The sequence below is a fragment of the Phalangium opilio genome, unplaced genomic scaffold, assembly GCF_054372755.1.
Source record: "Phalangium opilio isolate 3A_F unplaced genomic scaffold, DU_Popi_V2 ptg000031l_1, whole genome shotgun sequence".
In the NCBI taxonomy this organism is placed as follows: domain Eukaryota; kingdom Metazoa; phylum Arthropoda; class Arachnida; order Opiliones; family Phalangiidae; genus Phalangium; species Phalangium opilio.
Window position 1 is genome coordinate 14,952,706 of NW_028324158.1, and position 27,823 is coordinate 14,980,528.

General features: G+C 48.5%; 1 protein-coding gene across 3 annotated transcripts; it reads right to left on the reverse strand.

The window, feature by feature from the left end:
• Nucleotides 1-88: 88 nt before the first annotated feature.
• On the reverse strand, nt 89-27,763 carry LOC149690900 (MBT domain-containing protein 1-like). Of its 3 annotated transcripts, XM_089870629.1 has the most exons (17): nt 27,565-27,763; nt 27,256-27,445; nt 27,162-27,188; nt 26,957-27,096; nt 26,803-26,875; nt 4,839-4,936; nt 4,498-4,762; nt 4,116-4,442; nt 3,721-3,800; nt 3,410-3,659; nt 3,238-3,317; nt 2,848-3,085; nt 2,653-2,718; nt 2,073-2,174; nt 1,951-2,017; nt 1,637-1,811; nt 89-853 (listed from the first exon to the last, which is right to left on the reverse strand). In XM_089870629.1, exons 2-17 carry the CDS (start codon nt 27,437-27,439, stop codon nt 722-724), a joined length of 2,304 nt encoding a protein of 767 aa, XP_089726755.1. In that variant the 5' UTR covers nt 27,440-27,445; nt 27,565-27,763; the 3' UTR covers nt 89-721. The 3 variants fall into 3 exon arrangements, with proteins under 3 accessions (XP_089726755.1, XP_089726756.1, XP_089726757.1); XM_089870630.1 differs by lacking the exon at nt 27,162-27,188; XM_089870631.1 differs by lacking the exon at nt 2,653-2,718.
• Nucleotides 27,764-27,823: the final 60 nt, after the last annotated feature.

Consider the following 27,823-nt stretch of genomic DNA (forward strand, 5'->3'; position numbering starts at 1 on the left):
TGTACAGGTACATTTATTTCAAATGTATTTAAACTTACAAAAGTATAATGAAATTGGTTAATTTTTTTTTTTTTTTTAAGTTTGAAAATTGCAAGTTTTACGCGCGATACACAATCAAAATTAGGTAAATTTTAAAGTTTTAGGTGTATTTAAACACTAACGTTAAAACGTCTGTACAAAAAACTCGCGGAAAAATTTGGGGGTTTTTATTTCATTTTTTAATTTGTACAAATCTGGAAGTTTTAATTAATCAACCAGACAATTTGGGGTGACGTGAGAGATGCGCGTAATTAATAATTATTAATGTAAATATTATTTTAATAAACTAGAAAAACTAGGCGTAATAATTATATTTATAATTTGAATTTAAAAAAATTGAAATTTTTCATAATTGGACAAAAAAAAAATCAAAAACGAATGCGATAAAATTTGTTTTAAAGGATTATACCCGTCTAAAAATACAAATGTTTGCAGGAATGTGAATTATACACGATTATCAATAAAACCATTTAATAAGTAAATTTTGCTTAAAGGTTTATCAAAAAAAAAAAAAAAAATCTAGGGAAAATTCATTTTCAATTTTAAATTTTAAACTAAGGTAAAAATTAATTACGATAATAATAATAATAATAAAAAACTTTGGTTGTTGTTGTTGGGCGAGTGTAGAGCTAGTTTTCTTTTGATATAAATTAACAGGGGGGGGGGCCTAAAAGCGCCACTCTCAGAATTTGATTTTTTTATTCTTGAGCTGCGTGATAAGATCAAATATCTTTAAAGAAGGCCCTACTTTCATTCCAGTCAGACTCATTACATCCTCTTTACTCATATTTAGGAACTTCTGACCATCGATTCTCTGAAATAAATCATCAAAAAGGCTTAACAGACCGACAATAGAACAAAGTAGGCTTAACTACAGCCGGACAAGACCAAAGTAGGCTTAACTACAGCCGGACAAGACCAAAGTAGGCTTAACTACAGCCGGACAAGACCAAAGTAGGCTTAACTACAGCCGGACAAGACCAAAGTAGGCTTAACTACAGCCGGACAAGACCAAAGTAGGCTTAACTACAGCCGGACAAGACCAAAGTAGGCTTAACTACAGCCGGACAAGACCAAAGTAGGCTTAACAGACGGACAATAGACCAAAGTAGGCTTAACAGACGGACAATAGACCAAAGTAGGCTTAACAGACGGACAATAGACCAAAGTAGGCTTAACAGACGGACAATAGACCAAAGTAGGCTTAACAGACGGACAATAGACCAAAGTAGGCTTAACAGACGGACAATAGACCAAAGTAGGCTTAACTACAGCCGGACAAGACCAAAGTAGGCTTAACTACAGCCGGACAAGACCAAAGTAGGCTTAACTACAGCCGGACAAGACCAAAGTAGGCTTAACTACAGCCGGACAAGACCAAAGTAGGCTTAACTACAGCCGGACAAGACCAAAGTAGGCTTAACAGACGGACAATAGACCAAAGTAGGCTTAACAGACGGACAATAGACCAAAGTAGGCTTAACAGACGGACAATAGACCAAAGTAGGCTTAACAGACGGACAATAGACCAAAGTAGGCTTAACTACAGACGGACAATAGACCAAAGTAGGCTTAACAGACTGGGAATAGGCATTACCTGTTGACTGAAAACTTGACAATAGGCTCCACACTCGTTGATTCGCAAAAACTGAGCAACGTCCAAGATGCTCCATCTTTCAGGATCAACTTCAGTATGAGTTGAACTTAAAGCCACTCCTGATAAACTTTTTTTCATGGAAATGTTGGGAACTTTGGACGGAGTTGGCACTGGCCTAAAATAAATCCCCCCAATTGTAAAAATATATTATTTACATTCAAGGTAAAATAAGAGTTTATTTTTATTTCTAAGTAATTCTCGGAAACATTTAGAAAAGTATTTTTTTAGGTCAAGTGATCAAAATATTTATTCACCTTGAGCTGGAAACTTCATTAACGGATGTCGCAGATTTTTTAGAGTTCATTGGAGAGGTAGAGTACGCTAAAAATTATCATTAACTTAGACTTAAATTAATTAAATTTTCCTAATAATATACCAATATTTTGATAATTTTGCGTCATCATATCAGCCTCGGTTTCCGGTTCCACCTTAATTTGAATTTTAGGTTCCTTTTTTCCCGATCCTGTCATTTTCTTTTCTAAATATTGAACAGTTTCTATTCATTTACGCTAAAACATTAATTAGCGTCTTCATTGCGTTTGTAGTAGCTAAATTACACAATAAACAGCGCGCCAACAATAAAAAATAAACCCGCTAAGCCTTGGCCATTCATTAAGCGTGGACCACGTGGTTAAAATTAACAGCCTAATATTAAGTTCAAAGTTCAAACATTTAGTTAACTAAATTATTACGATGTAAATTAAAAATATTATAAATTTCTACTTTCAAACGTAATACTTATTAAACTAACAAAGTTTACCAATACTATTATACTACTACTTCAATTACCAAGGCTTAAGAATGTAAATTGACAAGGCTTAACAAATTGGTTAATAATAAACCAACACAGCAAACTTCTCGCGAAATAAACAAGCGTTATTGTAAAGTAAAAGCCAACCATTTAAAAGACAGCCGCGATAAAAACCATTAAAACATTGACTTAAATAATGACGTACGTTTTCCTCTCCTCCTATGTCCTTTGTACATTGGCGGTTTATACTTTTTACCCTTTTTTGAATTTTCTAAAAACAAGTTATTATTTATTAAATATTTTTATGGCACGGCGTCAAAAACATTTTCACTCCTTAACATTTCTAAAAAACTCTGAAAAATGTCTGGATTATAAATGAATAAAAGGGGTTAAGGCTCACCCTCGGCTGCTCTTGGAGGCTCCAACCTGTAGCCCACCACTTGGCACCATCCAACTGGGAAGAGATCGGGGCTACCGCAATCGCACCATTGGTCGTAGGAAATGTCCCAGCCTTCAAAATGAACTCGAAGTAAACGACCGACCACTCGCGTCACTTTTCCCACACAAATTAGACGCGGTTCCATCAGATCTACAGCTTCTACGTGCATGCCTTCCTTGAATCCGTGGTTTGGAAGTTCCTAATCGCGTCAAAAATTGATAAAAGAGTCTGTTAGAGGCTGGAAAAACTCAAAAGGTTAAAAGCTGGAAACAAAAAACCAGTTTAAATCCTTGGACATAATGTTAAACTCCGTTTAAGTGACCTTTAACCTAAGAAAAAGATTGAACTTACTTTTTTAAAAAGCGCGACGGGTGCAGCGGCTGAATTAGTCTCATTCAGATAATTGAACCAGTTAAATTCTCCTTCATGGCCTACAATAATTAATAAGTTACCCCCAATTGAACGTCGTTACCCCTCTCCCCCCCCCGGGAGGGGGCGGCCGCCATTTTTAAGATTACATTACCTCTAGGCGGAGTTAAATGAATTTTATTCAAATCGCAAAATCCGACTGGGAAAATATGAGGGGAAGAAGCGTGATAACAAAACCAATCGGATCCATTGGCGGCCATCATCCCATCAATCCCAATCATTAAATAATTATTCCTAAGAACACGGGTGACGGTGGCCACGCAAATGGTTGATAGGTTTAAAGGGTCAATGGCTTCCAATTTCATCCCTTCTTTGAATTTTAGCTCCGAGGTAACATTCTTAACCTGAAGATTATTACAACTATTACTAACTATTACTTTATTATTAAATAATTAATAAACCTACGGGCAAAAACATTTCCCAAGTACAATCATTTAAATCAAATTTCTTCAGGAGCGTTTTTTGTAATGATTTTTTGGCATATTCTGTTTGATAAGGATTGGATTAAATCTTACTAATTAATTAGCCTTATTTATTGCTGATCAGCGCCACCTACCCATAGCGGCGACTTTGAGAACTACTGTAATCAGCAAGCCAATCAGATGTCGCTAAAATCTGGTGACGTCACTGACTGGCACTCTCGGGGTCTTACCAAAAATGACGTCACCAGATTTTAGCGACATCTGATTGGCTTGACGATTACAGTAGTTCTCAAAGTCGCCGCTATGGGTAGATGGCGCTGATCAGGAATAAGGCTAATTAATATAACTTAGTTTTAAGTAAATTAAACGTTACATTACCCAAACTAGCTCTGAGATCGTGTCCTACAATTTGGGCCCATCCAACAGGGTGAATCAAGGGAGATCTTTCGTGGCACCAAAATCCTTCGTCCAAATCTTCAGCTTGCTCGTAGGCTATATGAAGTCTCCCCCCAACTATTTCCTGGACCGTGGCCACTCTCACGCAACTGATACGATTCTTATCAACAACTTCCAACTTCATTCCAACTCGAAAACGACTTTTCAAACTCTCCTGAACTTTTTGAGCAAAGTTAGAGGGCAAAGTTCGAGCTCCCGTTAAACGTTTTACTAAAAATCCTTTCCAATCACTGTGTTTATGTTCAATAGCTATAAAGTAGGCCAAATTAGACTTTAACCGAGTTACAGAGCTGGTTTAAGTTACTTTGAGGAGGGATTAAAGGTTTTCCTTGGGAGGCGCACCATCCAACTGGATGCACGGATTCAACGCAGAGATTTATCCAAAAATCTTTGGTATCATCCATTCCAAAGCCTTCGTAGCGCAGGCAAACCATGTAACCGGCTATTTTGGTTACAGTGGCAATCCAGTAAAAATTGGGGAATAAATTTCCAAAATTTTCACAGTCTTTATTTTCAACTTCCAATTTCATTCCAACGATAACGTTATCCCACATATCAGATAGGGATGCCTGAAATGCAAATTAACTCGTCATAAGTAACTTGAGTTTCTGCTTAAGTACTTAATTAAATAAAGAAGAGCTTTACGTGTTTGAAACAAGAAACAGGGGCAGCTTCAAAATCTGGAAGGCGGAGGAAAGGTTTCCAATCAAAGGATGGTCCCAATTCAGTTGTGACCGTGTTTGCTATAATAACAACCAAGATTAATTTTAATCTAATTGTGCCCGGGCTCCAGCTGATAAGCCCTACTTGCAAATTCCCCCCCCCCCCAGGAGCTGATAAACCCTACTGGAAAATTCCCCCAGAGCTGGATAAACCCTACTGGCAAATTCCCTTGGAGCTGATAAACCCTACTGGCAAATTCCCTCGGAGCTGATAAACCCTACTGGCAAATTCCCTCGGAGCTGATAAGCCCTACTGGCAAATTCCCTCGGAGCTGATAAACCCTACTGGTAAATTCCCTCGGAGCTGATAAACCCTACTGGAAAATTCCCCCAGGAGCTGAGAAGCCCTACTGGCAAATTCCCTCGGAGCTGAGAAGCCCTACTGGCAAATTCCCTCGGAGCTGATAAACCCTACTTGCAAATTCCCTCGGAGCTGATAAACCCTACTGGCAAATTCCCTCGGAGCTGATAAGCCCTACTGGCAAATTCCCTCGGAGCTGATAAACCCTACTGGCAAATTCCCTCTGAGCTGATAAGCCCTACTGGCAAATTCCCTCGGAGCTGATAAGCCCTACTGGCAAATTCCCTCGGAGCTGATAAACCCTACTGGCAAATTCCCTCGGAGCTGATAAACCCTACTGGAAAATTCCCCCAGGAGCTGAGAAGCCCTACTGGCAAATTCCCTCGGAGCTGATAAACCCTACTGGCAAATTCCCTCGGAGCTGATAAGCCCTACTGGCAAATTCCCTCGGAGCTGATAAACCCTACTGGCAAATTCCCTCGGAGCTGATAAACCCTACTGGCAAATTCCCTCGGAGCTGATAAACCCTACTGGCAAATTCCCTCGGAGCTGATAAACCCTACTGGCAAATTCCCTCGGAGCTGATAAACCCTACTGGAAAATTCCCCCAGGAGCTGAGAAGCCCTACTGGCAAATTCCCTCGGAGCTGAGAAGCCCTACTGGCAAATTCCCTCGGAGCTGATAAGCCCTACTGGCAAATTCCCTCGGAGCTGATAAGCCCTACTGGCAAATTCCCTCGGAGCTGATAAGCCCTACTGGCAAATTCCCTCGGAGCTGATAAGCCCTACTGGCAAATTCCCTCGGAGCTGATAAACCCTACTGGCAAATTCCCTCTGAGCTGATAAGCCCTACTGGCAAATTCCCTCGGAGCTGATAAGCCCTACTGGCAAATTCCCTCGGAGCTGATAAACCCTACTGGCAAATTCCCTCGGAGCTGATAAGCCCTACTGGCAAATTCCCTCGGAGCTGATAAGCCCTACTGGCAAATTCCCTCGGAGCTGATAAGCCCTACTGGCAAATTCCCTCGGAGCTGATAAGCCCTACTGGCAAATTCCCTCGGAGCTGATAAGCCCTACTGGCAAATTCCCTCGGAGCTGATAAACCCTACTGGCAAATTCCCTCGGAGCTGATAAACCCTACTGGCAAATTCCCTCGGAGCTGATAAACCCTACTGGCAAATTCCCTCGGAGCTGATAAGCCCTACTGGCAAATTCCCTCGGAGCTGATAAACCCTACTGGCAAATTCCCTCTGAGCTGATAAGCCCTACTGGCAAATTCCCTCTGAGCTGATAAGCCCTACTGGCAAATTCCCTCGGAGCTGATAAGCCCTACTGGCAAATTCCCTCGGAGCTGATAAGCCCTACTGGCAAATTCCCTCGGAGCTGATAAGCCCTACTGGCAAATTCCCTCGGAGCTGATAAGCCCTACTGGCAAATTCCCTCGGAGCTGATAAACCCTACTGGCAAATTCCCTCTGAGCTGATAAGCCGTACTGGCAAATTCCCTCGGAGCTGATAAGCCCTACTGGCAAATTCCCTCGGAGCTGATAAACCCTACTGGCAAAATCCCTCGGAGCTGATAAACCCTACTGGAAAATTCCCCCAGGAGCTGAGAAGCCCTACTGGCAAATTCCCTCGGAGCTGATAAACCCTACTGGCAAATTCCCTCGGAGCTGATAAGCCCTACTGGCAAATTCCCTCGGAGCTGATAAACCCTACTGGCAAATTCCCTCGGAGCTGATAAACCCTACTGGCAAATTCCCTCGGAGCTGATAAACCCTACTGGCAAATTCCCTCGGAGCTGATAAACCCTACTGGCAAATTCCCTCGGAGCTGATAAACCCTACTGGAAAATTCCCCCAGGAGCTGAGAAGCCCTACTGGCAAATTCCCTCGGAGCTGAGAAGCCCTACTGGCAAATTCCCTCGGAGCTGATAAGCCCTACTGGCAAATTCCCTCGGAGCTGATAAGCCCTACTGGCAAATTCCCTCGGAGCTGATAAGCCCTACTGGCAAATTCCCTCGGAGCTGATAAGCCCTACTGGCAAATTCCCTCGGAGCTGATAAGCCCTACTGGCAAATTCCCTCGGAGCTGATAAGCCCTACTGGCAAATTCCCTCGGAGCTGATAAGCCCTACTGGCAAATTCCCTCGGAGCTGATAAACCCTACTGGCAAATTCCCTCGGAGCTGATAAGCCCTACTGGCAAATTCCCTCGGAGCTGATAAACCCTACTGGCAAATTCCCTCGGAGCTGATAAACCCTACTGGCAAATTCCCTCGGAGCTGATAAACCCTACTGGCAAATTCCCTCGGAGCTGATAAACCCTACTGGAAAATTCCCCCAGGAGCTGAGAAGCCCTACTGGCAAATTCCCTCGGAGCTGAGAAGCCCTACTGGCAAATTCCCTCGGAGCTGATAAACCCTACTGGCAAATTCCCTCGGAGCTGATAAACCCTACTGGCAAATTCCCCCAGGAGCTGAGAAGCCCTACTGGCAAATTCCCTCGGAGCTGATAAACCCTACTGGCAAATTCCCTCGGAGCTGATAAACCCTACTGGCAAATTCCCTCGGAGCTGATAAACCCTACTGGCAAATTCCCTCGGAGCTGATAAGCCCTACTGGCAAATTCCCTCGGAGCTGATAAGCCCTACTGGCAAATTCCCTCGGAGCTGATAAGCCCTACTGGCAAATTCCCTCGGAGCTGATAAGCCCTACTGGCAAATTCCCTCGGAGCTGATAAGCCCTACTGGCAAATTCCCTCGGAGCTGATAAGCCCTACTGGCAAATTCCCTCGGAGCTGATAAGCCCTACTGGCAAATTCCCTCGGAGCTGATAAACCCTACTGGCAAATTCCCTCGGAGCTGATAAGCCCTACTGGCAAATTCCCTCGGAGCTGATAAACCCTACTGGCAAATTCCCTCGGAGCTGATAAACCCTACTGGCAAATTCCCTCGGAGCTGATAAACCCTACTGGCAAATTCCCTCGGAGCTGATAAACCCTACTGAAAAATTCCCCCAGGAGCTGAGAAGCCCTACTGGCAAATTCCCTCGGAGCTGAGAAGCCCTACTGGCAAATTCCCTCGGAGCTGATAAACCCTACTGGCAAATTCCCTCGGAGCTGATAAGCCCTACTGGCAAATTCCCTCGGAGCTGAGAAGCCCTACTGGCAAATTCCCTCGGAGCTGATAAGCCCTACTGGCAAATTCCCTCGGAGCTGATAAACCCTACTGGCAAATTCCCTCGGAGCTGATAAACCCTACTGGAAAATTCCCCCAGGAGCTGAGAAGCCCTACTGGCAAATTCCCTCGGAGCTGATAAACCCTACTGGCAAATTCCCTCGGAGCTGATAAACCCTACTGGCAAATTCCCTCGGAGCTGATAAACCCTACTGGAAAATTCCCCCAGGAGCTGAGAAGCCCTACTGGCAAATTCCCTCGGAGCTGAGAAGCCCTACTGGCAAATTCCCTCGGAGCTGATAAACCCTACTGGCAAATTCCCTCGGAGCTGATAAGCCCTACTGGCAAATTCCCTCGGAGCTGAGAAGCCCTACTGGCAAATTCCCTCGGAGCTGATAAGCCCTACTGGCAAATTCCCTCGGAGCTGCTAAACCCTACTGGCAAATTCCCTCGGAGCTGATAAACCCTACTGGAAAATTCCCCCAGGAGCTGAGAAGCCCTACTGGCAAATTCCCCAGGAGCTGATAAACCCTACTGGCAAATTCCCTCGGAGCTGATAAACCCTACTGGCAAATTCCCTCGGAGCTGATAAACCCTACTGGCAAATTCCCTCGGAGCTGATAAACCCTACTGGCAAATTCCCTCGGAGCTGATAAACCCTACTGGAAAATTCCCCCAGGAGCTGAGAAGCCCTACTGGCAAATTCCCCCAGGAGCTGAGAAGCCCTACTGGCAAATTCCCTCGGAGCTGATAAACCCTACTGGCAAATTCCCTCGGAGCTGATACACCCTACTGGCAAATTCCCTCGGAGCTGATAAACCCTACTGGCAAATTCCCCCAGGAGCTGATAAACCCTACTGGAAAATTCCCCCAGGAGCTGAGAAGCCCTACTGGCAAATTCCCTCGGAGCTGAGAAGCCCTACTGGCAAATTCCCTCGGAGCTGATAAACCCTACTGGCAAATTCCCTCGGAGCTGATAAACCCTACTGGAAAATTCCCCCAGGAGCTGAGAAGCCCTACTGGCAAATTCCCCCAGGAGCTGAGAAGCCCTACTGGCAAATTCCCTCGGAGCTGAGAAGCCCTACTGGCAAATTCCCTCGGAGCTGATAAACCCTACTGGCAAATTCCCTCGGAGCTGATAAACCCTACTGGAAAATTCCCCCAGGAGCTGAGAAGCCCTACTGGAAAATTCCCCCAGGAGCTGATAAACCCTACTGGCAAATTCCCTCGGAGCTGATAAACCCTACTGGCAAATTCCCTCGGAGCTGATAAGCCCTACTGGCAAATTCCCTCGGAGCTGATAAACCCTACTGGAAAATTCCCCCAGGAGCTGAGAAGCCCTACTGGCAAATTCCCCCAGGAGCTGAGAAGCCCTACTGGCAAATTCCCTCGGAGCTGATAAACCCTACTGGCAAATTCCCTCGGAGCTGATAAACCCTACTGGCAAATTCCCCCAGGAGCTGAGAAGCCCTACTGGCAAATTCCCCCAGGAGCTGAGAAGCCCTACTGGCAAATTCCCTCGGAGCTGAGAAGCCCTACTGGCAAATTCCCTCGGAGCTGATAAACCCTACTTGCAAATTCCCTCGGAGCTGATAAACCCTACTGGCAAATTCCCTCGGAGCTGATAAACCCTACTGGCAAATTCCCCCAGGAGCTGAGAAGCCCTACTGGCAAATTCCCCCAGGAGCTGAGAAGCCCTACTGGCAAATTCCCTCGGAGCTGATAAACCCTACTGGCAAATTCCCTCGGAGCTGATAAACCCTACTGGCAAATTCCCTCGGAGCTGATAAACCCTACTGGAAAATTCCCCCAGGAGCTGATAAACCCTACTGGAAAATTCCCCCAGGAGCTGAGAAGCCCTACTGGCAAATTCCCTCGGAGCTGAGAAGCCCTACTGGCAAATTCCCTCGGAGCTGATAAACCCTACTGGCAAATTCCCTCGGAGCTGATAAACCCTACTGGAAAATTCCCCCAGGAGCTGAGAAGCCCTACTGGCAAATTCCCCCAGGAGCTGAGAAGCCCTACTGGCAAATTCCCCCAGGAGCTGAGAAGCCCTACTGGCAAATTCCCTCGGAGCTGAGAAGCCCTACTGGCAAATTCCCTCGGAGCTGATAAACCCTACTTGCAAATTCCCTCGGAGCTGATAAACCCTACTGGCAAATTCCCTCGGAGCTGATAAACCCTACTGGCAAATTCCCCCAGGAGCTGATAAACCCTACTGGAAAATTCCCCCAGGAGCTGAGAAGCCCTACTGGCAAATTCCCTCGGAGCTGAGAAGCCCTACTGGCAAATTCCCTCGGAGCTGATAAACCCTACTGGCAAATTCCCTCGGAGCTGATAAACCCTACTGGAAAATTCCCCCAGGAGCTGAGAAGCCCTACTGGCAAATTCCCCCAGGAGCTGATAAACCCTACTGGCAAATTCCCTCGGAGCTGATAAACCCTACTGGCAAATTCCCTCGGAGCTGATAAACCCTACTGGCAAATTCCCTCGGAGCTGATAAACCCTACTGGCAAATTCCCTCGGAGCTGATAAACCCTACTGGAAAATTCCCCCAGGAGCTGAGAAGCCCTACTGGCAAATTCCCTCGGAGCTGAGAAGCCCTACTGGCAAATTCCCTCGGAGCTGATAAACCCTACTGGCAAATTCCCTCGGAGCTGATAAACCCTACTGGAAAATTCCCCCAGGAGCTGAGAAGCCCTACTGGCAAATTCCCTCGGAGCTGAGAAGCCCTACTGGCAAATTCCCTCGGAGCTGATAAACCCTACTGGCAAATTCCCTTGGAGCTGATAAACCCTACTGGCAAATTCCCTCGGAGCTGATAAACCCTACTGGCAAATTCCCTCGGAGCTGATAAACCCTACTGGCAAATTCCCTCGGAGCTGATAAACCCTACTGGCAAATTCCCCCAGGAGCTGAGAAGCCCTACTGGCAAATTCCCTCGGAGCTGATAAGCCCTACTGGCAAATTCCCTTGGAGCTGATAAGCCCTACTGGCAAATTCCCTCGGAGCTGATAAACCCTACTGGCAAATTCCCTCGGAGCTGATAAGCCCTACTGGCAAATTCCCTCGGAGCTGATAAACCCTACTGGCAAATTCCCTCGGAGCTGATAAACCCTACTGGCAAATTCCCTCGGAGCTGATAAACCCTACTGGCAAATTCCCTCGGAGCTGATAAACCCTACTGGCAAATTCCCTCGGAGCTGATAAACCCTACTGGAAAATTCCCCCAGGAGCTGAGAAGCCCTACTGGCAAATTCCCTCGGAGCTGAGAAGCCCTACTGGCAAAATCCCTCGGAGCTGATAAACCCTACTTGCAAATTCCCTCGGAGCTGATAAACCCTACTGGCAAATTCCCTCGGAGCTGATAAACCCTACTGGCAAATTCCCCCAGGAGCTGATAAACCCTACTGGAAAATTCCCCCAGGAGCTGAGAAGCCCTACTGGCAAATTCCCTCGGAGCTGAGAAGCCCTACTGGCAAATTTCCTCGGAGCTGATAAACCCTACTGGCAAATTCCCTCGGAGCTGATAAACCCTACTGGAAAATTCCCCCAGGAGCTGAGAAGCCCTACTGGCAAATTCCCCCAGGAGCTGATAAACCCTACTGGCAAATTCCCTCGGAGCTGATAAACCCTACTGGCAAATTCCCTCGGAGCTGATAAACCCTACTGGCAAATTCCCTCGGAGCTGATAAACCCTACTGGCAAATTCCCTCCGAGCTGATAAACCCTACTGGAAAATTCCCCCAGGAGCTGAGAAGCCCTACTGGCAAATTCCCTCGGAGCTGAGAAGCCCTACTGGCAAATTCCCTCGGAGCTGATAAACCCTACTGGCAAATTCCCTCGGAGCTGATAAACCCTACTGGAAAATTCCCCCAGGAGCTGAGAAGCCCTACTGGCAAATTCCCCCAGGAGCTGAGAAGCCCTACTGGCAAATTCCCTCGGAGCTGAGAAGCCCTACTGGCAAATTCCCTCGGAGCTGATAAACCCTACTGGCAAATTCCCTCGGAGCTGATAAACCCTACTGGAAAATTCCCCCAGGAGCTGAGAAGCCCTACTGGCAAATTCCCCCAGGAGCTGATAAACCCTACTGGCAAATTCCCTCGGAGCTGATAAACCCTACTGGCAAATTCCCTCGGAGCTGATAAACCCTACTGGCAAATTCCCTCGGAGCTGATAAACCCTACTGGCAAATTCCCTCGGAGCTGATAAACCCTACTGGAAAATTCCCCCAGGAGCTGAGAAGCCCTACTGGCAAATTCCCTCGGAGCTGAGAAGCCCTACTGGCAAATTCCCTCGGAGCTGATAAACCCTACTGGCAAATTCCCTCGGAGCTGATAAACCCTACTGGAAAATTCCCCCAGGAGCTGAGAAGCCCTACTGGCAAATTCCCTCGGAGCTGAGAAGCCCTACTGGCAAATTCCCTCGGAGCTGATAAACCCTACTGGCAAATTCCCTTGGAGCTGATAAACCCTACTGGCAAATTCCCTCGGAGCTGATAAACCCTACTGGCAAATTCCCTCGGAGCTGATAAACCCTACTGGCAAATTCCCTCGGAGCTGATAAACCCTACTGGCAAATTCCCCCAGGAGCTGAGAAGCCCTACTGGCAAATTCCCTCGGAGCTGATAAGCCCTACTGGCAAATTCCCTTGGAGCTGATAAGCCCTACTGGCAAATTCCCTCGGAGCTGATAAACCCTACTTGCAAATTCCCTCGGAGCTGATAAACCCTACTGGCAAATTCCCTCGGAGCTGATAAACCCTACTGGCAAATTCCCCCAGGAGCTGATAAACCCTACTGGAAAATTCCCCCAGGAGCTGAGAAGCCCTACTGGCAAATTCCCTCGGAGCTGAGAAGCCCTACTGGCAAATTCCCTCGGAGCTGATAAACCCTACTGGCAAATTCCCTCGGAGCTGATAAACCCTACTGGAAAATTCCCCCAGGAGCTGAGAAGCCCTACTGGCAAATTCCCCCAGGAGCTGAGAAGCCCTACTGGCAAATTCCCTCGGAGCTGAGAAGCCCTACTGGCAAATTCCCTCGGAGCTGATAAACCCTACTGGCAAATTCCCTCGGAGCTGATAAACCCTACTGGAAAATTCCCCCAGGAGCTGAGAAGCCCTACTGGCAAATTCCCCCAGGAGCTGATAAACCCTACTGGCAAATTCCCTCGGAGCTGATAAACCCTACTGGCAAATTCCCTCGGAGCTGATAAACCCTACTGGCAAATTCCCTCGGAGCTGATAAACCCTACTGGCAAATTCCCTCCGAGCTGATAAACCCTACTGGAAAATTCCCCCAGGAGCTGAGAAGCCCTACTGGCAAATTCCCTCGGAGCTGAGAAGCCCTACTGGCAAATTCCCTCGGAGCTGATAAACCCTACTGGCAAATTCCCTCGGAGCTGATAAACCCTACTGGAAAATTCCCCCAGGAGCTGAGAAGCCCTACTGGCAAATTCCCCCAGGAGCTGAGAAGCCCTACTGGCAAATTCCCTCGGAGCTGATAAACCCTACTGGCAAATTCCCTCGGAGCTGATAAACCCTACTGGCAAATTCCCTCGGAGCTGATAAACCCTACTGGCAAATTCCCTCGGAGCTGATAAACCCTACTGGCAAATTCCCTCGGAGCTGATAAACCCTACTGGCAAATTCCCCCAGGAGCTGAGAAGCCCTACTGGCAAATTCCCTCGGAGCTGATAAGCCCTACTGGCAAATTCCCTCGGAGCTGATAAGCCCTACTGGCAAATTCCCTCGGAGCTGATAAACCCTACTGGCAAATTCCCTCGGAGCTGATAAGCCCTACTGGCAAATTCCCTCGGAGCTGATAAACCCTACTGGCAAATTCCCTCGGAGCTGATAAACCCTACTGGCAAATTCCCTCGGAGCTGATAAACCCTACTGGCAAATTCCCTCGGAGCTGATAAACCCTACTGGCAAATTCCCTCGGAGCTGATAAACCCTACTGGAAAATTCCCCCAGGAGCTGAGAAGCCCTACTGGCAAATTCCCTCGGAGCTGAGAAGCCCTACTGGCAAATTCCCTCGGAGCTGATAAACCCTACTTGCAAATTCCCTCGGAGCTGATAAACCCTACTGGCAAATTCCCTCGGAGCTGATAAACCCTACTGGCAAATTCCCCCAGGAGCTGATAAACCCTACTGGAAAATTCCCCCAGGAGCTGAGAAGCCCTACTGGCAAATTCCCTCGGAGCTGAGAAGCCCTACTGGCAAATTCCCTCGGAGCTGATAAACCCTACTGGCAAATTCCCTCGGAGCTGATAAACCCTACTGGAAAATTCCCCCAGGAGCTGAGAAGCCCTACTGGCAAATTCCCCCAGGAGCTGAGAAGCCCTACTGGCAAATTCCCTCGGAGCTGATAAGCCCTACTGGCAAATTCCCTCGGAGCTGATAAACCCTACTGGAAAATTCCCCCAGGAGCTGAGAAGCCCTACTGGCAAATTCCCCCAGGAGCTGAGAAGCCCTACTGGCAAATTCCCTCGGAGCTGATAAACCCTACTGGCAAATTCCCTCGGAGCTGATAAACCCTACTGGCAAATTCCCCCAGGAGCTGAGAAGCCCTACTGGCAAATTCCCCCAGGAGCTGAGAAGCCCTACTGGCAAATTCCCTCGGAGCTGAGAAGCCCTACTGGCAAATTCCCTCGGAGCTGATAAACCCTACTTGCAAATTCCCTCGGAGCTGATAAACCCTACTGGCAAATTCCCTCGGAGCTGATAAACCCTACTGGCAAATTCCCCCAGGAGCTGAGAAGCCCTACTGGCAAATTCCCCCAGGAGCTGAGAAGCCCTACTGGCAAATTCCCTCGGAGCTGATAAACCCTACTGGCAAATTCCCTCGGAGCTGATAAACCCTACTGGCAAATTCCCTCGGAGCTGATAAACCCTACTGGAAAATTCCCCCAGGAGCTGATAAACCCTACTGGAAAATTCCCCCAGGAGCTGAGAAGCCCTACTGGCAAATTCCCTCGGAGCTGAGAAGCCCTACTGGCAAATTCCCTCGGAGCTGATAAACCCTACTGGCAAATTCCCTCGGAGCTGATAAACCCTACTGGAAAATTCCCCCAGGAGCTGAGAAGCCCTACTGGCAAATTCCCCCAGGAGCTGAGAAGCCCTACTGGCAAATTCCCTCGGAGCTGAGAAGCCCTACTGGCAAATTCCCTCGGAGCTGATAAACCCTACTTGCAAATTCCCTCGGAGCTGATAAACCCTACTGGCAAATTCCCTCGGAGCTGATAAACCCTACTGGCAAATTCCCCCAGGAGCTGATAAACCCTACTGGAAAATTCCCCCAGGAGCTGAGAAGCCCTACTGGCAAATTCCCTCGGAGCTGAGAAGCCCTACTGGCAAATTCCCTCGGAGCTGATAAACCCTACTGGAAAATTCCCCCAGGAGCTGAGAAGCCCTACTGGCAAATTCCCTCGGAGCTGAGAAGCCCTACTGGCAAATTCCCTCGGAGCTGATAAACCCTACTGGCAAATTCCCTTGGAGCTGATAAACCCTACTGGCAAATTCCCTCGGAGCTGATAAACCCTACTGGCAAATTCCCTCGGAGCTGATAAACCCTACTGGCAAATTCCCTCGGAGCTGATAAACCCTACTGGCAAATTCCCCCAGGAGCTGAGAAGCCCTACTGGCAAATTCCCTCGGAGCTGATAAGCCCTACTGGCAAATTCCCTCGGAGCTGATAAGCCCTACTGGCAAATTCCCTCGGAGCTGATAAACCCTACTGGCAAATTCCCTCGGAGCTGATAAGCCCTACTGGCAAATTCCCTCGGAGCTGATAAACCCTACTGGCAAATTCCCTCGGAGCTGATAAACCCTACTGGCAAATTCCCTCGGAGCTGATAAACCCTACTGGCAAATTCCCTCGGAGCTGATAAACCCTACTGGCAAATTCCCTCGGAGCTGATAAACCCTACTGGAAAATTCCCCCAGGAGCTGAGAAGCCCTACTGGCAAATTCCCTCGGAGCTAAGAAGCCCTACTGGCAAATTCCCTCGGAGCTGATAAACCCTACTTGCAAATTCCCTCGGAGCTGATAAACCCTACTGGCAAATTCCCTCGGAGCTGATAAACCCTACTGGCAAATTCCCCCAGGAGCTGATAAACCCTACTGGAAAATTCCCCCAGGAGCTGAGAAGCCCTACTGGCAAATTCCCTCGGAGCTGAGAAGCCCTACTGGCAAATTCCCTCGGAGCTGATAAACCCTACTGGCAAATTCCCTCGGAGCTGATAAACCCTACTGGAAAATTCCCCCAGGAGCTGAGAAGCCCTACTGGCAAATTCCCCCAGGAGCTGATAAACCCTACTGGCAAATTCCCTCGGAGCTGATAAACCCTACTGGCAAATTCCCTCGGAGCTGATAAACCCTACTGGCAAATTCCCTCGGAGCTGATAAACCCTACTGGCAAATTCCCTCGGAGCTGATAAACCCTACTGGAAAATTCCCCCAGGAGCTGAGAAGCCCTACTGGCAAATTCCCTCGGAGCTGAGAAGCCCTACTGGCAAATTCCCTCGGAGCTGATAAACCCTACTGGCAAATTCCCTCGGAGCTGATAAACCCTACTGGAAAATTCCCCCAGGAGCTGAGAAGCCCTACTGGCAAATTCCCCCAGGAGCTGAGAAGCCCTACTGGCAAATTCCCTCGGAGCTGATAAACCCTACTGGCAAATTCCCTCGGAGCTGATAAACCCTACTGGCAAATTCCCTCGGAGCTGATAAACCCTACTGGCAAATTCCCTCGGAGCTGATAAACCCTACTGGCAAATTCCCTCGGAGCTGATAAACCCTACTGGCAAATTCCCCCAGGAGCTGAGAAGCCCTACTGGCAAATTCCCTCGGAGCTGATAAGCCCTACTGGCAAATTCCCTCGGAGCTGATAAGCCCTACTGGCAAATTCCCTCGGAGCTGATAAACCCTACTGGCAAATTCCCTCGGAGCTGATAAGCCCTACTGGCAAATTCCCTCGGAGCTGATAAACCCTACTGGCAAATTCCCTCGGAGCTGATAAACCCTACTGGCAAATTCCCTCGGAGCTGATAAACCCTACTGGCAAATTCCCTCGGAGCTGATAAACCCTACTGGCAAATTCCCTCGGAGCTGATAAACCCTACTGGAAAATTCCCCCAGGAGCTGAGAAGCCCTACTGGCAAATTCCCCCAGGAGCTGAGAAGCCCTACTGGCAAATTCCCTCGGAGCTGATAAACCCTACTTGCAAATTCCCTCGGAGCTGATAAACCCTACTTGCAAATTCCCTCGGAGCTGATAAACCCTACTGGCAAATTCCCTCGGAGCTGATAAACCCTACTGGCAAATTCCCCCAGGAGCTGATAAACCCTACTGGAAAATTCCCCCAGGAGCTGAGAAGCCCTACTGGCAAATTCCCTCGGAGCTGAGAAGCCCTACTGGCAAATTCCCTCGGAGCTGATAAACCCTACTGGCAAATTCCCTCGGAGCTGATAAACCCTACTGGAAAATTCCCCCAGGAGCTGAGAAGCCCTACTGGCAAATTCCCCCAGGAGCTGAGAAGCCCTACTGGCAAATTCCCTCGGAGCTGAGAAGCCCTACTGGCAAATTCCCTCGGAGCTGATAAACCCTACTTGCAAATTCCCTCGGAGCTGATAAACCCTACTGGCAAATTCCCTCGGAGCTGATAAACCCTACTGGCAAATTCCCCCAGGAGCTGATAAACCCTACTGGAAAATTCCCCCAGGAGCTGAGAAGCCCTACTGGCAAATTCCCTCGGAGCTGAGAAGCCCTACTGGCAAATTCCCTCGGAGCTGATAAACCCTACTGGCAAATTCCCTCGGAGCTGATAAACCCTACTGGAAAATTCCCCCAGGAGCTGAGAAGCCCTACTGGCAAATTCCCCCAGGAGCTGATAAACCCTACTGGCAAATTCCCTCGGAGCTGATAAACCCTACTGGCAAATTCCCTCGGAGCTGATAAACCCTACTGGCAAATTCCCTCGGAGCTGATAAACCCTACTGGCAAATTCCCTCGGAGCTGATAAACCCTACTGGAAAATTCCCCCAGGAGCTGAGAAGCCCTACTGGCAAATTCCCTCGGAGCTGAGAAGCCCTACTGGCAAATTCCCTCGGAGCTGATAAACCCTACTGGCAAATTCCCTCGGAGCTGATAAACCCTACTGGAAAATTCCCCCAGGAGCTGAGAAGCCCTACTGGCAAATTCCCTCGGAGCTGAGAAGCCCTACTGGCAAATTCCCTCGGAGCTGATAAACCCTACTGGCAAATTCCCTCGGAGCTGATAAACCCTACTGGCAAATTCCCTCGGAGCTGATAAACCCTACTGGCAAATTCCCTCGGAGCTGATAAACCCTACTGGCAAATTCCCTCGGAGCTGATAAACCCTACTGGCAAATTCCCCCAGGAGCTGAGAAGCCCTACTGGCAAATTCCCTCGGAGCTGATAAGCCCTACTGGCAAATTCCCTCGGAGCTGATAAGCCCTACTGGCAAATTCCCTCGGAGCTGATAAACCCTACTGGCAAATTCCCTCGGAGCTGATAAGCCCTACTGGCAAATTCCCTCGGAGCTGATAAACCCTACTGGCAAATTCCCTCGGAGCTGATAAACCCTACTGGCAAATTCCCTCGGAGCTGATAAACCCTACTGGCAAATTCCCTCGGAGCTGATAAACCCTACTGGCAAATTCCCTCGGAGCTGATAAACCCTACTGGAAAATTCCCCCAGGAGCTGAGAAGCCCTACTGGCAAATTCCCTCGGAGCTGAGAAGCCCTACTGGCAAATTCCCTCGGAGCTGATAAACCCTACTTGCAAATTCCCTCGGAGCTGATAAACCCTACTGGCAAATTCCCTCGGAGCTGATAAACCCTACTGGCAAATTCCCCCAGGAGCTGATAAACCCTACTGGAAAATTCCCCCAGGAGCTGAGAAGCCCTACTGGCAAATTCCCTCGGAGCTGAGAAGCCCTACTGGCAAATTCCCTCGGAGCTGATAAACCCTACTGGCAAATTCCCTCGGAGCTGATAAACCCTACTGGAAAATTCCCCCAGGAGCTGAGAAGCCCTACTGGCAAATTCCCCCAGGAGCTGATAAACCCTACTGGCAAATTCCCTCGGAGCTGATAAACCCTACTGGCAAATTCCCTCGGAGCTGATAAACCCTACTGGCAAATTCCCTCGGAGCTGATAAACCCTACTGGCAAATTCCCTCGGAGCTGATAAACCCTACTGGCAAATTCCCTCGGAGCTGATAAACCCTACTGGAAAATTCCCCCAGGAGCTGAGAAGCCCTACTGGCAAATTCCCTCGGAGCTGAGAAGCCCTACTGGCAAATTCCCTCGGAGCTGATAAACCCTACTGGCAAATTCCCTCGGAGCTGATAAACCCTACTGGAAAATTCCCCCAGGAGCTGAGAAGCCCTACTGGCAAATTCCCCCAGGAGCTGAGAAGCCCTACTGGCAAATTCCCTCGGAGCTGATAAACCCTACTGGCAAATTCCCTCGGAGCTGATAAACCCTACTGGCAAATTCCCTCGGAGCTGATAAACCCTACTGGCAAATTCCCTCGGAGCTGATAAACCCTACTGGCAAATTCCCTCGGAGCTGATAAACCCTACTGGCAAATTCCCCCAGGAGCTGAGAAGCCCTACTGGCAAATTCCCTCGGAGCTGATAAGCCCTACTGGCAAATTCCCTCGGAGCTGATAAGCCCTACTGGCAAATTCCCTCGGAGCTGATAAACCCTACTGGCAAATTCCCTCGGAGCTGATAAGCCCTACTGGCAAATTCCCTCGGAGCTGATAAACCCTACTGGCAAATTCCCTCGGAGCTGATAAACCCTACTGGCAAATTCCCTCGGAGCTGATAAACCCTACTGGCAAATTCCCTCGGAGCTGATAAACCCTACTGGCAAATTCCCTCGGAGCTGATAAACCCTACTGGAAAATTCCCCCAGGAGCTGAGAAGCCCTACTGCCAAATTCCCTCGGAGCTGAGAAGCCCTACTGGCAAATTCCCTCGGAGCTGATAAACCCTACTTGCAAATTCCCTCGGAGCTGATAAACCCTACTGGCAAATTCCCTCGGAGCTGATAAACCCTACTGGCAAATTCCCCCAGGAGCTGATAAACCCTACTGGAAAATTCCCCCAGGAGCTGAGAAGCCCTACTGGCAAATTCCCTCGGAGCTGAGAAGCCCTACTGGCAAATTCCCTCGGAGCTGATAAACCCTACTGGCAAATTCCCTCGGAGCTGATAAACCCTACTGGAAAATTCCCCCAGGAGCTGAGAAGCCCTACTGGCAAATTCCCCCAGGAGCTGATAAACCCTACTGGCAAATTCCCTCGGAGCTGATAAACCCTACTGGCAAATTCCCTCGGAGCTGATAAACCCTACTGGCAAATTCCCTCGGAGCTGATAAACCCTACTGGCAAATTCCCTCGGAGCTGATAAACCCTACTGGAAAATTCCCCCAGGAGCTGGGAAGCCCTACTGGCAAATTCCCTCGGAGCTGAGAAGCCCTACTGGCAAATTCCCTCGGAGCTGATAAGCCCTACTGGCAAATTCCCTCGGAGCTGATAAACCCTACTGGAAAATTCCCCCAGGAGCTGAGAAGCCCTACTGGAAAAATCCCCCAGGAGCTGAGAAGCCCTACTGGCAAATTCCCTCGGAGCTGAGAAGCCCTACTGGCAAATTCCCTCGGAGCTGATAAACCCTACTTGCAAATTCCCTCGGAGCTGATAAACCCTACTGGCAAATTCCCTCGGAGCTGATAAACCCTACTGGCAAATTCCCCCAGGAGCTGATAAACCCTACTGGAAAATTCCCCCAGGAGCTGAGAAGCCCTACTGGCAAATTCCCTCGGAGCTGAGAAGCCCTACTGGCAAATTCCCTCGGAGCTGATAAACCCTACTGGCAAATTCCCTCGGAGCTGATAAACCCTACTGGAAAATTCCCCCAGGAGCTGAGAAGCCCTACTGGCAAATTCCCCCAGGAGCTGATAAACCCTACTGGCAAATTCCCTCGGAGCTGATAAACCCTACTGGCAAATTCCCTCGGAGCTGATAAACCCTACTGGCAAATTCCCTCGGAGCTGATAAACCCTACTGGCAAATTCCCTCGGAGCTGATAAACCCTACTGGCAAATTCCCTCGGAGCTGATAAACCCTACTGGCAAATTCCCCCAGGAGCTGATAAACCCTACTGGAAAATTCCCCCAGGAGCTGAGAAGCCCTACTGGCAAATTCCCTCGGAGCTGAGAAGCCCTACTGGCAAATTCCCTCGGAGCTGATAAACCCTACTGGCAAATTCCCTCGGAGCTGATAAACCCTACTGGAAAATTCCCCCAGGAGCTGATAAACCCTACTGGCAAATTCCCCCAGGAGCTGATAAACCCTACTGGCAAATTCCCTCGGAGCTGATAAACCCTACTGGCAAATTCCCTCGGAGCTGATAAACCCTACTGGCAAATTCCCTCGGAGCTGATAAACCCTACTGGCAAATTCCCTCGGAGCTGATAAACCCTACTGGAAAATTCCCCCAGGAGCTGGGAAGCCCTACTGGCAAATTCCCTCGGAGCTGAGAAGCCCTACTGGCAAATTCCCTCGGAGCTGATAAGCCCTACTGGCAAATTCCCTCGGAGCTGATAAACCCTACTGGAAAATTCCCCCAGGAGCTGAGAAGCCCTACTGGCAAATTCCCCCAGGAGCTGAGAAGCCCTACTGGCAAATTCCCTCGGAGCTGAGAAGCCCTACTGGCAAATTCCCTCGGAGCTGATAAACCCTACTTGCAAATTCCCTCGGAGCTGATAAACCCTACTGGCAAATTCCCTCGGAGCTGATAAACCCTACTGGCAAATTCCCCCAGGAGCTGATAAACCCTACTGGAAAATTCCCCCAGGAGCTGAGAAGCCCTACTGGCAAATTCCCTCGGAGCTGAGAAGCCCTACTGGCAAATTCCCTCGGAGCTGATAAACCCTACTGGCAAATTCCCTCGGAGCTGATAAACCCTACTGGCAAATTCCCTCGGAGCTGATAAACCCTACTGGCAAATTCCCTCGGAGCTGATAAACCCTACTGACAAATTCCCTCGGAGCTGATAAACCCTACTGGAAAATTCCCCCAGGAGCTGAGAAGCCCTACTGGCAAATTCCCCCAGGAGCTGAGAAGCCCTACTGGCAAATTCCCTCGGAGCTGATAAACCCTACTGGCAAATTCCCTCGGAGCTGATAAACCCTACTGGAAAATTCCCCCAGGAGCTGAGAAGCCCTACTGGCAAATTCCCCCAGGAGCTGAGAAGCCCTACTGGCAAATTCCCTCGGAGCTGAGAAGCCCTACTGGCAAATTCCCTCGGAGCTGATAAACCCTACTGGCAAATTCCCTCGGAGCTGATAAACCCTACTGGAAAATTCCCCCAGGAGCTGAGAAGCCCTACTGGCAAATTCCCCCAGGAGCTGAGAAGCCCTACTGGCAAATTCCCTCGGAGCTGATAAACCCTACTGGCAAATTCCCTCGGAGCTGATAAACCCTACTGGCAAATTCCCTCGGAGCTGATAAACCCTACTGGAAAATTCCCCCAGGAGCTGAGAAGCCCTACTGGCAAATTCCCTCGGAGCTGAGAAGCCCTACTGGCAAATTCCCTCGGAGCTGATAAACCCTACTGGCAAATTCCCTCGGAGCTGATAAGCCCTACTGGCAAATTCCCTCGGAGCTGAGAAGCCCTACTGGCAAATTCCCTCGGAGCTGATAAGCCCTACTGGCAAATTCCCTCGGAGCTGAGAAGCCCTACTGGCAAATTCCCTCGGAGCTGATAAACCCTACTGGCAAATTCCCTCGGAGCTGATAAACCCTACTGGAAAATTCCCCCAGGAGCTGAGAAGCCCTACTGGCAAATTCCCCCAGGAGCTGATAAACCCTACTGGCAAATTCCCTCGGAGCTGATAAACCCTACTGGCAAATTCCCTCGGAGCTGATAAACCCTACTGGCAAATTCCCTCGGAGCTGATAAACCCTACTGGCAAATTCCCTCGGAGCTGATAAACCCTACTGGAAAATTCCCCCAGGAGCTGAGAAGCCCTACTGGCAAATTCCCCCAGGAGCTGAGAAGCCCTACTGGCAAATTCCCTCGGAGCTGATAAACCCTACTGGCAAATTCCCTCGGAGCTGATAAACCCTACTGGCAAATTCCCTCGGAGCTGATAAACCCTACTGGCAAATTCCCTCGGAGCTGATAAACCCTACTGGCAAATTCCCTCGGAGCTGATAAGCCCTACTGGCAAATTCCCTCGGAGCTGATAAGCCCTACTGGCAAATTCCCTCGGAGCTGATAAGCCCTACTGGCAAATTCCCTCGGAGCTGATAAGCCCTACTGGCAAATTCCCTCGGAGCTGATAAGCCCTACTGGCAAATTCCCTCGGAGCTGATAAGCCCTACTGGCAAATTCCCTCGGAGCTGATAAGCCCTACTGGCAAATTCCCTCGGAGCTGATAAACCCTACTGGCAAATTCCCTCGGAGCTGATAAGCCCTACTGGCAAATTCCCTCGGAGCTGATAAACCCTACTGGCAAATTCCCTCGGAGCTGATAAACCCTACTGGCAAATTCCCTCGGAGCTGATAAACCCTACTGGCAAATTCCCTCGGAGCTGATAAACCCTACTGGCAAATTCCCTCGGAGCTGATAAACCCTACTGGAAAATTCCCCCAGGAGCTGAGAAGCCCTACTGGCAAATTCCCTCGGAGCTGAGAAGCCCTACTGGCAAATTCCCTCGGAGCTGATAAACCCTACTTGCAAATTCCCTCGGAGCTGATAAACCCTACTGGCAAATTCCCTCGGAGCTGATAAACCCTACTGGAAAATTCCCCCAGGAGCTGAGAAGCCCTACTGGCAAATTCCCTCGGAGCTGAGAAGCCCTACTGGCAAATTCCCTCGGAGCTGATAAACCCTACTTGCAAATTCCCTCGGAGCTGATAAACCCTACTGGCAAATTCCCTCGGAGCTGATAAACCCTACTGGCAAATTCCCCCAGGAGCTGATAAACCCTACTGGAAAATTCCCCCAGGAGCTGAGAAGCCCTACTGGCAAATTCCCCCAGGAGCTGAGAAGCCCTACTGGCAAATTCCCTCGGAGCTGATAAACCCTACTGGCAAATTCCCTCGGAGCTGATAAACCCTACTGGCAAATTCCCTCGGAGCTGATAAACCCTACTGGCAAATTCCCTCGGAGCTGATAAACCCTACTGGCAAATTCCCTCGGAGCTGATAAGCCCTACTGGCAAATTCCCTCGGAGCTGATAAGCCCTACTGGCAAATTCCCTCGGAGCTGATAAGCCCTACTGGCAAATTCCCTCGGAGCTGATAAGCCCTACTGGCAAATTCCCTCGGAGCTGATAAGCCCTACTGGCAAATTCCCTCGGAGCTGATAAGCCCTACTGGCAAATTCCCTCGGAGCTGATAAGCCCTACTGGCAAATTCCCTCGGAGCTGATAAACCCTACTGGCAAATTCCCTCGGAGCTGATAAGCCCTACTGGCAAATTCCCTCGGAGCTGATAAACCCTACTGGCAAATTCCCTCGGAGCTGATAAACCCTACTGGCAAATTCCCTCGGAGCTGATAAACCCTACTGGCAAATTCCCTCGGAGCTGATAAACCCTACTGGCAAATTCCCTCGGAGCTGATAAACCCTACTGGAAAATTCCCCCAGGAGCTGAGAAGCCCTACTGGCAAATTCCCTCGGAGCTGAGAAGCCCTACTGGCAAATTCCCTCGGAGCTGATAAACCCTACTTGCAAATTCCCTCGGAGCTGATAAACCCTACTGGCAAATTCCCTCGGAGCTGATAAACCCTACTGGAAAATTCCCCCAGGAGCTGAGAAGCCCTACTGGCAAATTCCCTCGGAGCTGAGAAGCCCTACTGGCAAATTCCCTCGGAGCTGATAAACCCTACTTGCAAATTCCCTCGGAGCTGATAAACCCTACTGGCAAATTCCCTCGGAGCTGATAAACCCTACTGGCAAATTCCCCCAGGAGCTGATAAACCCTACTGGAAAATTCCCCCAGGAGCTGAGAAGCCCTACTGGCAAATTCCCTCGGAGCTGAGAAGCCCTACTGGCAAATTCCCTCGGAGCTGATAAACCCTACTGGCAAATTCCCTCGGAGCTGATAAACCCTACTGGAAAATTCCCCCAGGAGCTGAGAAGCCCTACTGGCAAATTCCCCCAGGAGCTGATAAACCCTACTGGCAAATTCCCTCGGAGCTGATAAACCCTACTGGCAAATTCCCTCGGAGCTGATAAACCCTACTGGCAAATTCCCTCGGAGCTGATAAACCCTACTGGAAAATTCCCCCAGGAGCTGAGAAGCCCTACTGGCAAATTCCCTCGGAGCTGAGAAGCCCTACTGGCAAATTCCCTCGGAGCTGATAAACCCTACTGGCAAATTCCCTCGGAGCTGATAAACCCTACTGGAAAATTCCCCCAGGAGCTGAGAAGCCCTACTGGCAAATTCCCCCAGGAGCTGAGAAGCCCTACTGGCAAATTCCCTCGGAGCTGATAAACCCTACTGGCAAATTCCCTCGGAGCTGATAAACCCTACTGGCAAATTCCCTCGGAGCTGATAAACCCTACTGGAAAATTCCCCCAGGAGCTGAGAAGCCCTACTGGCAAATTCCCTCAGAGCTGAGAAGCCCTACTGGCAAATTCCCTCGGAGCTGAGAAGCCCTACTGGCAAATTCCCTCGGAGCTGATAAACCCTACTGGCAAATTCCCTCGGAGCTGATAAGCCCTACTGGCAAATTCCCTCGGAGCTGATAAGCCCTACTGGCAAATTCCCTCGGAGCTGATAAGCCCTACTGGCAAATTCCCTCGGAGCTGAGAAGCCCTACTGGCAAATTCCCTCGGAGCTGATAAACCCTACTGGCAAATTCCCTCGGAGCTGATAAACCCTACTGGAAAATTCCCCCAGGAGCTGAGAAGCCCTACTGGCAAATTCCCCCAGGAGCTGATAAACCCTACTGGCAAATTCCCTCGGAGCTGATAAACCCTACTGGCAAATTCCCTCGGAGCTGATAAACCCTACTGGCAAATTCCCTCGGAGCTGATAAACCCTACTGGCAAATTCCCTCGGAGCTGATAAACCCTACTGGAAAATTCCCCCAGGAGCTGAGAAGCCCTACTGGCAAATTCCCCCAGGAGCTGAGAAGCCCTACTGGCAAATTCCCTCGGAGCTGATAAACCCTACTGGCAAATTCCCTCGGAGCTGATAAACCCTACTGGCAAATTCCCTCGGAGCTGATAAGCCCTACTGGCAAATTCCCTCGGAGCTGATAAGCCCTACTGGCCCGGGCACAATTAGCTTCATTTGTGCTATTTCTGCCTGAAACCCGCGCATAAATAGACACTCCGTAATAATAATTAACCCAACTTTATTTACCATTTTGTTTTTGTTTTTTAGGTTTACCAGCTGGACCACTGGTCCGTTTGATTGTTTTCAGTTGAGCTGATGTCTGTTTGATTTAACATGATTTTAAAATTTAAATTTTGCATTTTAATTTCTGGTTAAATGAACAACAAAAGATTAAAGGTACCTTCCCCCCTGAAGTTGGTGTAGGTGGAGAAACGGATTCAGCAGCTGCACCATTAACGGAACAAGAAAAACTACAAAACCGTTTGTTTTTTGAGTAAAATGAACTTTTAGCACCAGATGCTCCGCAATATTCGCAGACGGCTAAAATAAATACAAAGAATTAAGTTGATTATAATTTAAACTCTCTACTCTAAAAAGAAACACACCTTTCTTTATAAATGCCGTGATTTTAACTTAAACGGAAAATTAATTTTAAATGAAAGCTCTTAATTTAAAAGAGACAAAGAATAAGGCTCTAACCTCTTTCCATTTCTCCTAAAAAGCCCGAACTATTTTTCTTTTTATTTCCACCTCCGTTCTTGTAACTCGGGGCCAAGTTGTTACTTTGAGAGCTCGATTCACTTTCATTTTCACTCTCCGAAGATGAATCCGAACTTTCACTAGAAGAGCTCATTTCAACGTCTATCATCTCGGTGGACGCCATTTTACGCTTTCAAACGATAAAACAATTAACGTATTTACCGACGCTTTATTTAAATTAACTTTTTAGGCTTAGTAACAACAAATAAATCTGAATAACAAACAATACAGAAAATGACCAAGGCTTACCGACAAAAATTTTTGACGCTCTTTTCCAGATGAAGATTCGATTAATACGTCATATATATCAAAATGTAAGCGTTGTTAGACGATAATACACATTTAGCGCCTTCCAGTCACCCGAAATTCATTATTTTCCATTTTAAATTATATATTAACTTATCTTTTGAGGAAAATAAGCAACGTCAAGCTCATTAAAGTAGAAACAAACGATAGGATTTTTTTCAAAAAAATATAGTAGAAATTCTACTAAAAGTTCTACCATCCG